Source organism: Marmota marmota, unplaced genomic scaffold, assembly GCF_001458135.2.
Source record: "Marmota marmota marmota unplaced genomic scaffold, marMar, whole genome shotgun sequence".
Taxonomy (NCBI): Eukaryota; Metazoa; Chordata; class Mammalia; order Rodentia; family Sciuridae; genus Marmota; species Marmota marmota.
The window spans coordinates 68,327,057-68,342,310 of NW_025999900.1; the positions used below are offsets into that span (position 1 = coordinate 68,327,057).

At 60.4% G+C, this 15,254-nt stretch overlaps 1 protein-coding gene across 14 annotated transcripts in view; it reads right to left on the minus strand.

The window, feature by feature from the left end:
* Ahnak2 (AHNAK nucleoprotein 2) overlaps window positions 1-13,790 on the minus strand; it is a 33,638-nt gene extending 19,848 nt beyond the window's left edge. For 5 of the 14 annotated variants that reach the window (XM_048799467.1, XM_048799471.1, XM_048799464.1 and 2 more), the window contains exons 1-7: window positions 13,286-13,444; window positions 5,587-5,645; window positions 5,379-5,477; window positions 4,627-4,766; window positions 3,819-3,969; window positions 3,367-3,548; window positions 86-3,253 (exon numbers count right to left, since the gene is read on the minus strand). In XM_048799467.1, the coding sequence (XP_048655424.1) occupies window positions 86-3,253; window positions 3,367-3,548; window positions 3,819-3,969; window positions 4,627-4,766; window positions 5,379-5,412 (3,675 nt within the window). In that variant the 5' untranslated portion in view covers window positions 5,413-5,477; window positions 5,587-5,645; window positions 13,286-13,444. Of the gene's footprint in view, window positions 1-34; window positions 3,254-3,366; window positions 3,549-3,818; window positions 3,970-4,626; window positions 4,767-5,378; window positions 5,478-5,586; window positions 5,646-13,285; window positions 13,447-13,770 lie in introns of those variants that run through there. The other 9 variants (XM_048799477.1, XM_048799475.1, XM_048799473.1 and 6 more) reach the window with 6 other exon arrangements.
* Window positions 13,791-15,254: the final 1,464 nt, after the last annotated feature.

Genomic DNA, 15,254 nt, shown 5'->3' on the forward strand with positions numbered 1-15,254 from the left:
CTTTCACCTCCAGCTTGGGGCCCTTTATGTCCACCTGGGGGCCCTTGAGGTCCACCTTGGGCATCTTGATGCTGGGCATCTGCACCTTGGGCAAGTGCCCCTTCAGGCTGGCTCCAGCTGGAGGGGCCGCCGGCAGTTCTCCCTTTGGCAGGGTGGCCTTGGGTAGGGTCAAGTCCACCTGTCCAGTCCCAGCCTGTAGGTCAGCAGTGGGCATCTGGATGCTGAGTTCAGAGGTTTTGAGGTCACTCTGGATGGAGGGCAGTGCCACATTGGCCTCTTCCTTGGGCAACTTCACCTCCATGGATGCATCCAAGGTCTTCCCAGGGGCCGACATACCGAAGGAAGGCATCTTGAACTTGGGCATTTTGAACTTGCTGTCTTTGATGTCCACTTCCTTGTCTTCCAGGGTCAGATCCCCCTCCAGCTTGGCACTGGGGGCCTGCATGTCCACCTGCCCAGAGGGCAGCTCCATGTCCAGGTCGGGGGCACTCACCTCAACCTTGGGGCCTTTCACCTCCAGCTTGGGGCCCTTTATGTCCACCTGGGGGCCCTTGAGGTCCACCTTGGGCATCTTGATGCTGGGCATCTGCATCTTGGGCGTGTGCCCCTTCAGGCTGGCTCCAGCAGCAGGGGCCACCTGAAATTCTCCCTCAGGCACGGTGGCCTTGGGGTGGGTCACTTCCACCTGGCGAGCCTTGGGGTCCAGGTCAGCAGTTGGCAGCTGGATGCTAATGTCAGAGGTTTTGAGGTCACCCTGGATGGAGGGCAGCGCCACATCGACTTCCACCTTGGGTGCCTTCACCTCCATGGGTGTGTCCAATGTCTTGACGGGGGCCGACATACCGAAGGAGGGTATCTTGAACTTGGGCATTTTGAACTTGTCCTCTTTGGTGGCCACTTCCTTGTCTGCCAGGGCCAGGTCCCCCTCCAGCTTCTCACCAGGAACCTGTGTGTCCACCTGCACTGATGGCAACTCCACGTCCAGGTCAGGGGCATTCACCTCGCACTTCTTGCCTTTCACGTTCAGCTTGGGGCCCTTGACATCTACCTGAGGGCCCTTGAGGTCCACCTTGGGCATCTTGATGCTGGGCATCTGCACCTTGGGCTTGTGCCCCTTAAGGCCAGCTTCAGCATCAGGGGCTGCCAGTAGCACTTTCTTGGGCAGGGTGGCCTCGGGGAGGGTCATGTCCATGTGGCCAGCCCTGATGTCCACATTGGCTTCAGGCAGCTGCATGTGGAGGTCAGGGTCTTTGAGATCACCCTGGGTGGAGGGCAAGGTCACATGGGCTTCCATCTTGGGTGCCTTCACCTCCATGGATGTGTCCAAGGTCTTGCTGGGGGCAGAGATGCCAAAAGAGGGCATCTTGAACTTGGGCCTTTTGAACTTGCTGTCTCTGGTGGCTACTTCCTTGTCTACCAGAGCCAGGTCCTCCTCCAGCTTGGTGGTGGGGGCCTGCATGTCCACCTGTCCAGAGGGCAGCTCCATGTCCAGGCTGGGGGCACTCACCTCACCCTTGGGCCCTTTCACATCCAGCTTGGGACCCTTTATGTCCACCTGGGGGCCCTTAAGGTCCACCTTGGGCATTTTGATGCTGGGCATCTGCATCTTGGGTAGGTACCCCTTCAGGCCAGCTCCAGAGTCAGTGTCTGCCAGAAGGTCTCCCTCAGGCAAGGTGGCCTCGGGGAGGGTCACGTCCACCTGGCCATCCCTGGTGTCCAAGTTGGTGGCAGGCAGCTGGATGCTGAGGTCAGAGCTCTTGAGGTCACCCTGTGTGGAAGGCAAGGCCACATCAGCCTCCACCTTGGGTGCCCTCACCTCCACAGACGCGTCCCAGGCCCTGCCGACGGCGGACCCGCTGAAGGAGGGCATCTTGAACGTGGGCCTTCTGAGCTGGCCCTCTCCTGCGTCCTGGTCCCTGTGTCCCTTCTTGATGTTCTCTGTGGTCGCCGCGTCTCTCTTTTGTGTGGCTCCCACTTGTCTCTGCTCCTGCTCTTCCCCTGGCAGGGCGTCTTCTGTGCCCACCGCGTGAGGTCCCCTCGTCGCCCTCCTGTCTTCGCGGGCCGTCTCCTGTTTCCCCTCCCCTCCTGCTCTAGGTGAGCTTGCTTTCCCTTCCCGACTTGGTGACCGTCCCATGGAGCTCCTTGGCGCCCTGGGCATCTTCGCCTTGGTCTCCCTCCTCTCTGGGTCCTCATCTTTCTGTGTCTCCCCCTTGTCCTGCGGTGTCTTTGGTGTCTTCTGTTTTTGTTCTTTCCTCCTTGCAGCATCTGCCTGGGGCCCTGTGCCCACTGGTGTGTCCTCTTGTGCGGTGGCCTCCGTCCTGCCCCCGTCGTCCTCTCCTGGTGATGTCTGCTCTCCCTTCTTCTTTTCAAGTCCTTTGCCACCTTTTCCTGCCTCTGTTACTTTTTCTTTGGAAATTCCAAATTTGGGTGTCCTTAAGTCACGTACTTGGACCTGTGTTTCCGGTCCGTGTGTCTGTGAGCTGCCTGGGTCCTGGGTGTCCAGCAGGGACAGTCTTGCTATCCCTGTTTCCAGACTCTGAATCTCTTCCCATTCCTGCTCCCAGCTCATCCCGCGGCCTGCGCCAGTGCCGCTCCTGGGCTTGCTGTGCTCCCCTGCTTTGTGCTGGGTGCTCACGGGTTGTGTCTCCCTTTGGCCCCTGGCAGCCATCCCTACCCCTTCTGCAGGAGCTCTGTCACCAAGGGCGTGTGCTGGAAGGCCTGGCTCCATTCCCTGCTGCACAGGCGGCCCAGCCTCTTGCCACTGTGCTCTCTCCTCGGGCCTGCCTCCCGCAGGAGCCCCTGTGGCCCCTGGCCCATCCTCCCAGGGGCCCATTTCCCCCAGCACCCCAGCAGGATGTGGCCTGCCGTGGGCCTCTCTGCCCAGTTGCCCTGCAGCAGAGGGCTCCTGTCCTGAACCCATCTTGAATCTAAAGTTCAGGAACTTCCTCCTCCTCTGGCAGCCTGGCCCTGCCTTCTGTGCCCGGAGCTCCTCCTGCAGCTGGGCCTCTGTGTCTGTGCTTGTCGGGGACACGTCTCGTGCATCTCCAGGCTTGTGTGCCTCGGAGGAACTGTGTGAACGCCGAGGTCCAGGCCCCCGCTTGCTCTTTAGGGCTTGAAATTTGGGCCAGGAGAGCCTTTCGTGGGGGCGCCTGCCACGGCTCTCCCTGGGCTTGGAGATGAGCCTCTCCCGGTCACCATCTGCCTCCAGTGTCTTCGTAGGGGTCTCTGTACACTCGTCAGTCACATCCTTGTCCTGAAACACAGGGGGAGGGAACTCACTGGAGCTGGCGCAGAGCCTGGTGCCCTGTGCATGAGGACGCAGGGGCAGCCTCTGCAGCCTCTCCTTACCTGCTGAAGGGGCCTTACCTGCTCCTTGCCCTGGGAGTCTTGCCAAGGGCCAGAGACGGCCAGTTCCTCCCCCTCTGGGGCAGGCAGTTTCCGTTTGATTCTGAACTGGATCTTGTAAGGCTCCGAGTACTGAAGTATCTTGAGAGCATCTTCGTATTTAATGTCGTCAAAGAAGATGGTGGCACTGAGCAGCTGATCCCCTAGAGGACAAAGGAACAGCTCTGCCTTAGTTCCCACTCTCACCAAGTCGGGGGTACTGGGACCCCCAGCCCTGGGGCAACAGGGAGAAATGGAGGTTCTCTCCATTGCACGGCCAAGAGGAACTGTGGGTGGCCCAGCCTGGGGCAGACGAGTAGAGACATGACGGGGTGGTCCTGAATCTAGGTGTGGCCCTGCCCCCTCCGGGTCCCTTCCATGTCCCGGCCATCTTTGCCCAGATGATGGGGAAAGGGATGGATCGGCCATTGTACCTTCTCTCAAACTGAATAGCTTGGCAGCCGAGGAGTCCTTCAGCACTTGCTTGACAAAGATCCCCTGGTGTCCCCCACCTGTGACACTGTAACCACTGGCTCCTGCCTCCACCTCAGTCTCCAGTGTCACCTCTGTCACTTCCCGCACAGCCTGGAGTAGAAGCACATCAGAGCCACGGTGAGCTGTGCCATCAGTGCTAGGGGCTGGCGTCTCCCAAGAAGGGGACCACACCATCCACCTGTCACCGTGGGCACCACAGGCAGAGGTGGGGGCACCTTTCAGATGGACACAGGCTGCACTGTCCCAGCACTGGAGGCTGCCGGCTACAGAGAGCCTCAGGTAGGAGCTGCCTCCCACAGCCTTACCCAGCCTGCCAGGACTGGCTGTCCATGCCCAGCAGAGAGGATGGCCCCTGCAGGCACTGTGGTCAAACCTCCTTCCCTCACAAATGACGCACTGGGCACATGCAGAACACCCAGTGCTCAAATCAAGCAGGGCCACAGACCTGAGGCCAACACAGGGAAGGGATGCAGGCCACCCATGTTGGACATGATGGTGGCCTCTGTGTCCAGCAGAGGCCCCCGCACCCCTCAGGGTACCCACAGAGCTCTGAAGCTTCTGGTTGCAACCCGTGCAGGTGCCCGACCTGGCACCACCCCTCTGGATGGGGGCGTAATGAGGACCACACACCCAGGGCCCTTGTCACTGGGGCCTCCCGTAGCCCTGCCCTCCCTGGGACCCAGGGACGCTGCCAGTCTCCTTGCTGCCCGCCACCCTCCCTCAGCACCTTGGGTCTGGCATACCAACCTCTGGGTGGCTCATCCTGGAGAAGACCTGCGAGTCCCCCGAGGCCCGCTTCCACCAGGACCTCCGCCTCCCTGAGGAGCCTCGCCGGCCCGGGGCGTCTTCCTGTAGCCACAGGGGTTGGGAGTTACCCGCCACCCAGCCTGGGACAGGCAGGAAAGAAGGTTCCACCCACCTGGCCCTGGGTCAGGGAGAACAGAAGGCTCCAGGCAGCAGACCCCAGTGCAGAGGGACCCAGGAGCTGCAGGGTGCAGCTGGGTGCAGAGGGAGCTGCGTCCCTTGGGGGCCACCAGGGAAAAGGCAGCACAGGGCCTCCTCCACCTGAGGCCAGCCTCAGCTCCCCCGGCAAGCCCTGTGGCACTGGAGTTCAGTACGGAGGAGGATCTCCAAAGGCAGGACGCCATCTGTTGAGGACACGTCTCCTCCCATGGCCCCTCCTGTCCTCCTCCACGGGGGCCTGTGTCCTCCCCAAAGGCTGCACATGTGCACACGTCCCATGTCCCACCATGGCCCCACACATGGGAGCCTGGGCCTGGGCCCCACCCACAAGAGCTCAGTAGCCGCAGGCATCTCCATGTCAGGGGACCCAGAGGGGACAGTGATGGGCACAGCTTTGGCCTGATGGCAGCAGACAGGGCAGGGTGCTGTACAGAGACATGCATGTGGGCCGCCCACACAGGTGATCAGGAGGGAGAGCGGTGCAGGGCCCTGTGCCCAGGCCTCGTCTCGGCCTGTGAGCTCTGCCCAGGGCTCACCTGGACTCCAAAGCCAGTGCCTTCTGCTGTGCATTCGTAGACAGGGGAGGACCCCTGTGGCCGTGGCCGAATGACCTCGTCCACAGGCCCTTCAGTCACCTGGCAGGAGGAGAGAGTCGAGTTCCTGTCAGCACTCAGGCTCTTGCAAGGCCAGAAGGCCTGGGGGCAGACTGCGAGGCGGACACCCTCCCTCCCTGGTCCCACTTACAGTGCGGTCCTGCTCAGTAGCTGCACCTGGCTCCTCGGGCTGCAGCTGCCGGCCAGACACTGTGGGAAGAGAGGCTGTTGGTGGAGACACACTGGTGGATGGACCAGATGGCACACAGGGAGGTGGACACTGAGTCCCGGGGAGAGCCACAGCCACTGGGTGGGGAGGCCGTGGCATGAGGCTGGACAGTCGTGTGCTGGAGCTGGGGAGCTCCCACACTGTGCTCAGACTTGGCAGATTTGGTCAAGAAAATAGCTACAGAAGTGAGTGGCCCGCTCCAGCGGGGGTGAAGTCAGAAGGCAGAGCTGAGACGACACCTGACCTCAAGGCCCAGCACTCAGCGATAAACGACAAGACACACAGAGACCTCGGGCACAGCCCCAGCCGAGGAGCAGGCGGCCAGCGGACCCTGTCTCTGAACCAGCACAGGAGGTGCCTTGATGCAGGCGACCACCCACCGAAAGCCTGTCACAGCTGGAGGGAAGTGCGTTGGAGAATGGAGGGAAGGCGTGGCCGCGCTCAGTGCAGACATTCCCAAGGTGAAAGTGCCCCAGAGTGGCTCAGCTGCAGGTCTGGGGAGCCCAGAGAAAGAGCTGTCCACTTGGTGGTTAGTAGAAACTGCACAAGGTGAAGAGGCGGAGAAGCAGGGGGAACCAACAGACCTCAGAGAGTTCCGGGGCGGCATGGCCGGAGAGAAAGGAGGCTGCGGCTGAGACGCAGAAGAGAAAAGACCAGGGCCGTCCGTCACGCGGGGGAACCGGTCGAGAGCCAGCCTCGACATGTGTGGGCATCATAGTGTGTCCTCAAGCAGGAGGCCACCGTCCTGAGGTGACCTGATCTCACAGCACAGCTGTCCCGGGCCCCCTCACTGACAGAAGTGACCCGTGCACATCTGGCAGCACTTCTCACTAACTTATTTGACAGGACCGTGTGAAGTGCGCAGTTGCGCTTTTCTCGTGCGAGCCCGGATGGCCGGCACCTCCAGGTCAGCAGCTGCGGCTGCCTGGACGCTGAGTGGGCACAGTGTGACTGCACTTCATCCAGACTTGACTTACAGAAGCAGCTGGCTCATCGGGGTACAGGCTGTAGTCCGTGAACCCCGTAGATAGAGCGGTGCTCCTCGCCCACGTCACGGGGTTGTACCAAGGCCATGCGATCCACGAGGACCAAACAGCAGCAGAGGGAAGTGGGATGGGGCTTCATTCTACCAGAATTAACCCAGTGTCGCCCGGGGCTGGGGTTGGGGGAGACCCAGCATCAGCAGGGTGGAGGGGATCCAGGGATGCAGCCACGTTCTAGCAAAGGGCTCATGGTGATGGTAGGTACAAGTCTTCAAGGCCACCACAAATGACTGAAGTGCACACTTAGGACGGTTAGTGTCACTGCTTACAAACCTCAACGAAGCTCTAAAGAAAAAGGGCAATGAACTCTATGCAAAATAATAAAGCTTGTTGTCAAACGTACCAGGTGCAGAGGAAAAGCAAGTGATAACTTCGCACAAAGGACAGGGCAGGGCAGCACTACGGTGGTCAGTTCTCACACTGAAGTGGTCCAATGTTACTGAAGGCAATTGTGACGAGTTAAACATACGTAACATTATCCATAAAGCAACCACTTAAAAAATAAAAAGATAGTGGGCTGGGGCTGGGGCTCAGCGGTAGAGTGCTCACCTAGTACGTGCGAGGCCCTGGATTCGATCCTCAGCACCACATATAAATAAATAAATAAAATAAAGGTATTATGTCTAACTACAACTAAAAAAATAAATAAATATTTAAAAAATAAATTTAAAAAAAAGATATAGGCAGCTGTGGTGGTGCACATAAGTGACCCCAGCAAGTCAGGAGGCTGAGGCAGGAGGATCACAAGTTTGAAGCCAGCCTTCACAGCTTAACAAGACCTTTAGCTACTTAGTGAGACTGTCTCAAAACAGAAGGTACAAAAGGGCTGGGGATGTGGCTCAGTGGTTAAGCGCCCCTGGGTTAGCCAGTATGTCAATAGTGTAATTAAAATGAAACACTAAAATACACATTATGTCTCTACCACTCAGCTAGTACACACATTGCTATGTATATGTGTGTTTATATATTAATCCAAAAACTTGTAATTGAAAATGAGGTAAATCTGAACAAGCATTTCACAAAAGATGAGCAAATGGCCAACTAGCGCAAGAAAAAGTGGTCCTCCTTCCAGAAGGAACCGAGCTCTCACAGCTCAGGAAAAGACAAAACAACCCAATAGAACAGCAGCACTGGAAGGGCCACTGGCCAGAGTGGACTGGTCACTTGCCACATAGAACAGTGCCCGGCACACTCCTCTCAAGGGCAGTGCCACTTGAAGCCACAGCCCACCAGCGAAGCCTGGCCACCTGATAGTGACGAGGATGCGCAGCATGACCTGCCCTGTCCCAGGCCTGGGGGCAAACTGGTACAGCCTCTGGCAAACAGCCACCATGTCCTACCTTCCCTGTGGCCCAGCCACTCAAGAGCCAAGGAGGTGTGGCCAAAGCTGTCCCATTGACAGCACCCAAGAACCCGAAAGGCTCAGACGTCGGTCAAGAGTGGACTGAGAAACACCGAGGATGAGGATGAGTGGACCACTCCCAGCCTGCGGGACGGTGGAGCTCACAAACACGGCGCGTAGGAGAAGGTACTAAGAGAAGGTACCAGGGAGGTGCCCCGCTGCCGTTGGAAGTCCTGGGCGGCCAGCTTCCCAAAGGGTTCCTGTGATTGGGATAGCTGCATAATCTGTGTTCTTTCTCATAAAAATTTAAAAATTTCACATAAAATCAAAATGAGGAAATTCTGAACTTTATGCCAACGAATGGGAAGAGTCAGATCAACTGTAAAAACAGTCAGTGCTGCGCAAGCAGCGGACATTCCAAACAGCACCACTCCGGGGGACCACTGCCCGCACGGGACACTGGGAATCCCTGAGACTGTCCAGGCACAGTGGCCATGCCTGGGATCCTGGTGCCTCAGGAGGCTGAGACAGGAGGGTTTAAGTTCGAGGCCAGCCTCAGCAACTTAGTGAGAAACTGTCTCAAAAAAGAGACTAGGACTGTCCATCTTCAGCCACCTCCCTCCAAACCCAACCTGCCATCTTGCACCCGGCCCAGTGACTCCCTCCTTCATCCCTGCTCATTCTGGACTCTCAGGCTGGGCTGGGGCTCAGTGGTGAGCACTTGCCTCGCCTGTGTGAGGCCCTGGGTTTCATCCTCAGCACCACATAAAGATAAATAAATAAGTAAAGGCCTTGTGTCCAATTACAATAAAAAGTATTTTTTTTTTAAAAAAAGAAAGGTTCATCTACAACTAAATACACACCCACACACACACACACATAAATAAAATCAGGTAAACTACACAGGCCTAATCTGGCCCACGGACAGGTTTTGTGAATAAGGCTTTATTGAGACAGAAAAAATAAATAAATAAAATCTTCCCACAAACAGAATTTCAGGCCCAACCCCCCTTGGATTTTAGTGCCTATTGCAAGGAGGAACCATGCTGGTGGGACTGCACACAGGCTCCTGTTCAGGGACCGCCTCCTTCTTGAGGCACCTTGCTGTGATGAGAGGAACAAGTGCCTCTGCAGCCCACCTGCCCAGGGGCCTCGAGTTTCCTAAGGACCCTGGGCCAGACTTGGCAGATCAGGGAGAGCAGACCCCTGTGCAAATCTGACCTGTGGGGTGCAGCACCGGCCTCTGGGACCCCGTGCTTCCTGTTCCACAGGGAGGAGCCCTACCCTTGGGACCCAAGGAGATGGGGAAGCCCACTTTGGGCAGGAGGCTGGGTTGGGCTGCTGGTCTCTGACCAATGTGCTGTGCGACCCTGAGCTCAGATTTCCTCGTGGATACCGGGGTGCAGCCTGCTTGCCCCGCCCGAGTGCCAGGCCCTGGATGCCCCTGTCTGCAGAGCCACATCTGGGCGGCTCCTGTGCATCCCAGCAGCACCTGGCTCCCCTGGCTTCCTCTCGGGCCTTCATGTCTTTCCACAAAGGGACCCTGGAGGCCAGGGGACAGCCTCTGAGACTGGCTCTCCCGGGAGAGACGGAGAGGAGGCCAAGGCAGAGCAGATACTCTGGGTCATGCCAGAGTTGCTGGGGCCCACCCTACTTCCTGCCCCACCTCCTTCCCACTGCTCCAGTGGCCAGGCCCAGACCCCTGGCCTCCAGGGCTCCATGGGAGAACCACAACCCTAGTTCCCTATCTGCAAGTCTGACCTTGGGCCAGGGGGTCCACTCAAGTCCCCAAGACTCCTGGCACTCCCCCTGGGTCCCCCCGCAGACCCTCACTCCCTAACCAGGTGGGGGGGCAGTCTTCTCCTGCACAGCTCTGACCTGGGCCAGATGGGGCCTCTTCCCAGGGCCATCTCCTTTGCCTTGACTGGCAGGCACCAGTCTGCCACCCCCAGGGTCCCCTGATGCTCCCACTGGAATACTTGATGCCCCGTCACTGCCTCCCAAACAGCTGCCTGCGCCCCACTTTGCCCCTCACCCCATTCCTGCAGAGTTCCCCAGAGGACCCATCTGAGCCACAGCCACAGGCCAGGACTGCAGGACAGGGCAGGTGTGGTGGGGGGCTCTGGGTTTCTGAGCAGCTCCCCTTTCTGGCAGCTGGACAACAGCTGGGCAGCCTTAGCCTCAGGAGCTAGGCTCCCGTTCTGCTGTCCCAGAGCAAATGCTCCTTCCCCAGGCTGTTAGGCTGACGCCTGGTGTGTGACATGTGAGGAAACTCAGGCTGAGGGAGGCTCAGTGCAGGGCAGAAGCTGGGACTCCCCATGGTGGGAGCCCATCACACCCCATGCTGGCCACTGACTGCCCAGGTCACCTTTAGGTACTGCCGCTCTGGGCCTCCCTGGGCCACCGGGCCCATCGCAACTCCCCTAGTCTTGGGTGGGCCTGGGGTCCCTGGGCTGGGAGGGGGCTGGCCTGAGAAGCTCCTCAGGACACCCAGAGACCCAGCCACCCCCTCTCCCTCTGAGTCTCCTGGCTGCCTTCTGGTCAGACCAAACAGAGCCAATGAGAGGCTCCATCTCGCACGGGGTGGTGGGTGGCTGACAGGACAGGGATCTGCAAGGCAGCTCCTTGGAAAAGAGGACCTCCAGGCAGGGAGCCCAGACCCACGGGTGCTAGAGGGTCCTGGGCCCCGCGTGAGGCCCCTCATGGTCAGGCAGGGACCCACCCCTGGCCCTGGGAAGCTGCACCTAAATCTGCTCAGGGGCGTCTTGTGGGCGGTGGGCCGTGAGGAAAGGTGTTGACAACTGGGAGCAGGACACACCCTGCGCTGGGAACCCGGGAGGGGGAGGAGGGAAGGAAGAGGCCCAACCAGCCCTGCCCAGCTGGCCTGGGGGCCTGGCCCACTGCCAGCCTCAGGAAGGCCAGTCTTTCCTCCTAGCCACCCTGGTAAGCACCACCAGCAGAGGCCAGGAGGCGGCGCAGCCAGGAGCCAGGGGCCCAAGTGCCCAGGAGCTGCCGTGGGCCTGGCCCTGGGACGCACAAACAGGAAGGGGGAGATCCTGCCTGCTGCAGGAGGACTGCCCAGCGCCCTGCCCGCCTGGGAGAGGAAGACCCTGTGTCCCCACCTCCACCAGCTGCATGGCCTCAGGCCCCAGAGCACAGGACGGGCATCCCACCCACCTGCCCACCAGAAGCTCTGCAAACAGCCCATCAGAGAGCACTGTGGCTAGGACAGTGACACTGTGGCTGGCAGTCACAAAGCCCCACTTTCCACAGGAGGCTATGGAGGGGACCCGCCTGGGCTGGGCCCAGCTTTCCTGGGTGCTGGTGTCTGTGGCCTCCATTGTGCCTCTTCCTGGGAGTCCCCCAGCTGCTCTAAAGGGCCTCACACTCCTGCAGGTGTGACCCCAGCTGGGAGGAGACCCAGCTCAGCCCCTCACACTCCTGAGCCCCAGGGGAGCCCCCGGCCCAGAAAAGCTGATTCCAGTGACTGGAATATCTCAGGGTGGGCCTGAGCAGTGGGCTGGGAGAGGGTAGGTACTGGCCCAGGGGACAGGGAGGGACACAAGTGGGGACTGCAGAGAAGGGCATCCCACCCCAGATGACAGTACAACACCTGGCCCGCAGGCCCTCTTCAGCAGAGCCACATAGGTGGAGCGTTCACTTAAACAAAACTCAAGTTTGCATCCAAACCACCACCCAGGGTGAGCTCTGGCCTCCAGGCTGGGCTAGTGTGGTGGGCCTGTTTGCATGTCACCAGGGCAACAGGGTCCTTGGGACAGGACACTGCAGAGGTGCTCCTTTCTCCATCCACTTGAGAGAGTGTGTACAGAGGCATGTGTGGCTGAGCGCCCTGCCCAACACCCTGGACAGCCCCCAATTTGGCTCTGGCAGTGGAGTGAGCAGGCTCACCCAGAGGAGACCGCCGCCCTGCCCTCACTGGGCGCCCACAGGACTCGCCCCTGCAGCTCTGCCTCACCACATCCTGGACTTCAGGGAAACTGCCAAGCTCGGCTGACTGTCACGAGACCCTCTGACCTTATGAGCAACACCCCAGGCAGTCAGGGGCCTGCCCCCACCCCTGATGTTTCTGGAGATTATTGTGAATGTGGAGACGGAGCCAGGCGCTGGAGGCCGAGTGGGGAACCAGCCTCAGCAGCCCTGGGGCCAGGGCTCCTGGCCCACCGGGTGTTCACATCACCCTCTCCCAGAACAATCTCTGTAGTTCCTGCTGCCATCCATCTAAAATCCCTCTCTGCTTCCACCTGGGGCCCCGCCCCCTCCTGCCTCTGGACTTCACATGCTGTGTCCTCACTCAGTGAGCTCACAAGGTGACACTCTGCCATTGGTTCCGGACACTCCTTGGTTCTGGTCTTCAGAGCACCATACTCACCAAGCACTCAGAGCCTGGCACATAGTCGGTGCATAATAAATGCTAGTGTGAGGTGTGCCCTGGGCAGGGAAAGGGAAGGAGCTGCTCAAAACCCCTGGCGAGGACTAAGCCCTGCCCAGCTTTAGCGGGATTAGTCCCGGGGCCAGAGGGCAGCAGGTGAGCCCAGGATCCGGCAGCCAGCAGTGCACCTCCCATGCCCACCCATCCCCGACGTCAACTGAGTCTGGGTAGAAAGGCCACAACCCTAGATGCCAGGACACTGTGACCAAGAGGGGCGGCCCCCACCTGAGGCCCAAGAGTCCACCTTGGCAGCTCCAGGAAAGCAAAGCAGGCCTTGCTGAGCCACCTCCACAACCCAGGTCCCTTTATGCCAGACAAGGTCAGCGACTACTACCCTAGAACCGTCCCAGGACATGCAGCTGGCCCTGGGAATCTGTCCTGCTGCCAAATGGCCATGCCAGTGCCCTGGCATCAACATACCCCTAGCCAAGGCTCCCTTCAAACGAGAGGCACCGCCCCCGACTGGCCAGGGCCAGGGTCTCCTCCTGAGCCCTGTGTACACCTTGCACACCCTGGGGTGTGGTGGCCAGAGACTGGTCCAGGAACTGGGAGCTGCAGGGCCTCTTGGTTTTGAGGCCACTTGGAGTTGAGATAGCCCCTTGCCGACAGGCTGCCCAGCCTGACTGGCCCTGGCACCAGCTAGCAGGAGCTGTTGTGAACCGACAGCCCTGCCCCCAACATTAGCCAGAAGTGGGTTCGGGGACAGAACAGGGCATCAGGGAGATGCCCAGGCCAGCTCTGCCCCTGCATCCCCCCTTGCCGGCAGCCCATCTGGCCCCCACTGACCTGCTGAGTGGTGAGGGGGCAGGTGCCGCAGGGCTGAAATTGAAAGGGGACAGGCTGCCCAGGGCAGGGAGCAGCCTCACGGAGGAGGCCAGGCCCCAGACGCTCTCCCAACTGGCCCAGAAGAGATTCCTGGGCTGGCTGCCTCCCTGACTGCCCCGCCTGGTTCCTCCCCCGCACAGCCCTCCTCCATTGTCCCTCCCTCCTGGCCTCCTCCTCAGGCAGGGGCTGGGCGGGTCCCGCACAGGCCAGGAGCTAGGCCAGCCTCCCCAGCTCAGCTTGGGGAGCCGGGGGGCCCCACCCTGAATGCCCCCAGCCCAGGCAGCTGACTCGGAGGGGAAACGCCCTCCTGAGTCACCGCTGCAGCCCAGCGTGTGCGTCCCTGCTGTGCGGACGACTGCTGTGAGACAGCCCTGCCTCAGTTTCCTCAGGGAGACTCTGCTCGGAGCTGGCCTGGCTGGGCACGAAGCGACGGGGCAGGGAGGTACCTTCCAAGCGCAGGCCGGAGACCCCAGGGTGGCCAAGCTGGGCCCTTGGGGAAGTGGCTGTGGCTGCTGCCACCCGTGAGGGCAGCCTGGCCCAAAATACCCTTCCAGTTCTTGGGCCCTGACTTGACAGCTCCCAGCCGTCAAAGCTCCAGGGCACCCATGAGCCTGGTGTGGCTGGGCCCCAGCATGTTTAGCAAACCACACCCTTTCCCGTTCGAATGGTGGCCGAGAAACACTCTTCCTGAGTCCAGTGACCCCAATCACCCACCACCCAGAGCTCAGCTGCCTGGCCTGCCCCTTCCTGCCACCTCCCCCTTTTTCCCTCAGGGTTCAGCACCCAGCTTGTGCCTCTGGGCATCCAGCAAGCCTGGGCAGGACAGAGCGGCTGCGTTGGCTGCAGATATGCAGGGATCCCAGGGCTGCCACGCCCTGTGCCCTAAGCCCAGTGGGCAGGGCCCAGCTGGAAGTGGGTACCTGCTCCCATGGGCAGGCTGGAGCAGGCCCTCACAGCACAGGAGCCGAGCCCAAGGTTCCAGGGCTGGGAGGGGTCCCGCCATCCCCGGGGGGGGTCAGCACAGAATGGCCTGCACCCACAGCCCTGGCCAGCATGGTGGCCCAGAGAGGGGGCTTCCTGGAGCAGCTGAGGGAGCCACAGGCACCCTGAGGTGAGGGACAGCAAGAGAAGGGCCCCAGGTGAGTCGGAGGGCTCTAAGGTAAGGAGAAGGCAGAGGGAAACGGGATGAGAGACCCAGGGACACCGCAGTCCTGGAAGGCAAGGGTGGCACCAGGCACCCCCCAGGCCCTGATGTAAGACTAACAGTCACAGAAGGAGATGACTCTATTCACACTGCCACAGCCGGCTGGCAGCCACTCCTGTGCCCCACTCCCAGCTCTCACCTGGGGACTTTGTTTACTGCCCCACCAGGCAGCCAGCTCTTTGCCCAGGGCACGCCAGGCAATGCAGGCTGGTCAGAGGGAGCCCAGCTGCTGGCCCAGCTGGTGAGGAATGCTGGCCCCGAGCAGCATGGGCTTCCACTGTCCCCTTGAGCCTGTGTGTGCTGACCAACCTAGCCACACACCCCAGCAGCTGCACGGGGCCTCCTGACTCCCAGCCAACTTGCCTGGGGTCCTGGGCTATCACATGGTTGTTGGGGTCCCAGCTGGGACATGCCCACTTCACAGCAGCTGGAGGAAGGGCCCTGCAAAGCCACCCACTGCTGGGTGGCCCAGAGGCCATGACCTCCCCTCCTCGCACAGCCCTCACCAACTCAAGCTCTGCTGTAAGCCACTGACGGTACCCCACTCCAGGCCTTCTGCAGTCCCCAAGCTCAGGCATGAGCCATTTGCTCTGCCTGGGGCACCCTCCCTGCTCAGAAACGAGATGGCCTGCTCTGCAGCCCTGGGCCCAAGCTGGTGAGTAGCAGATGCCGGCAGGGGCAGCAGGTTTGCAGAAAGGCTAAGGTCAGGCTGTGAGCCCATGGCTC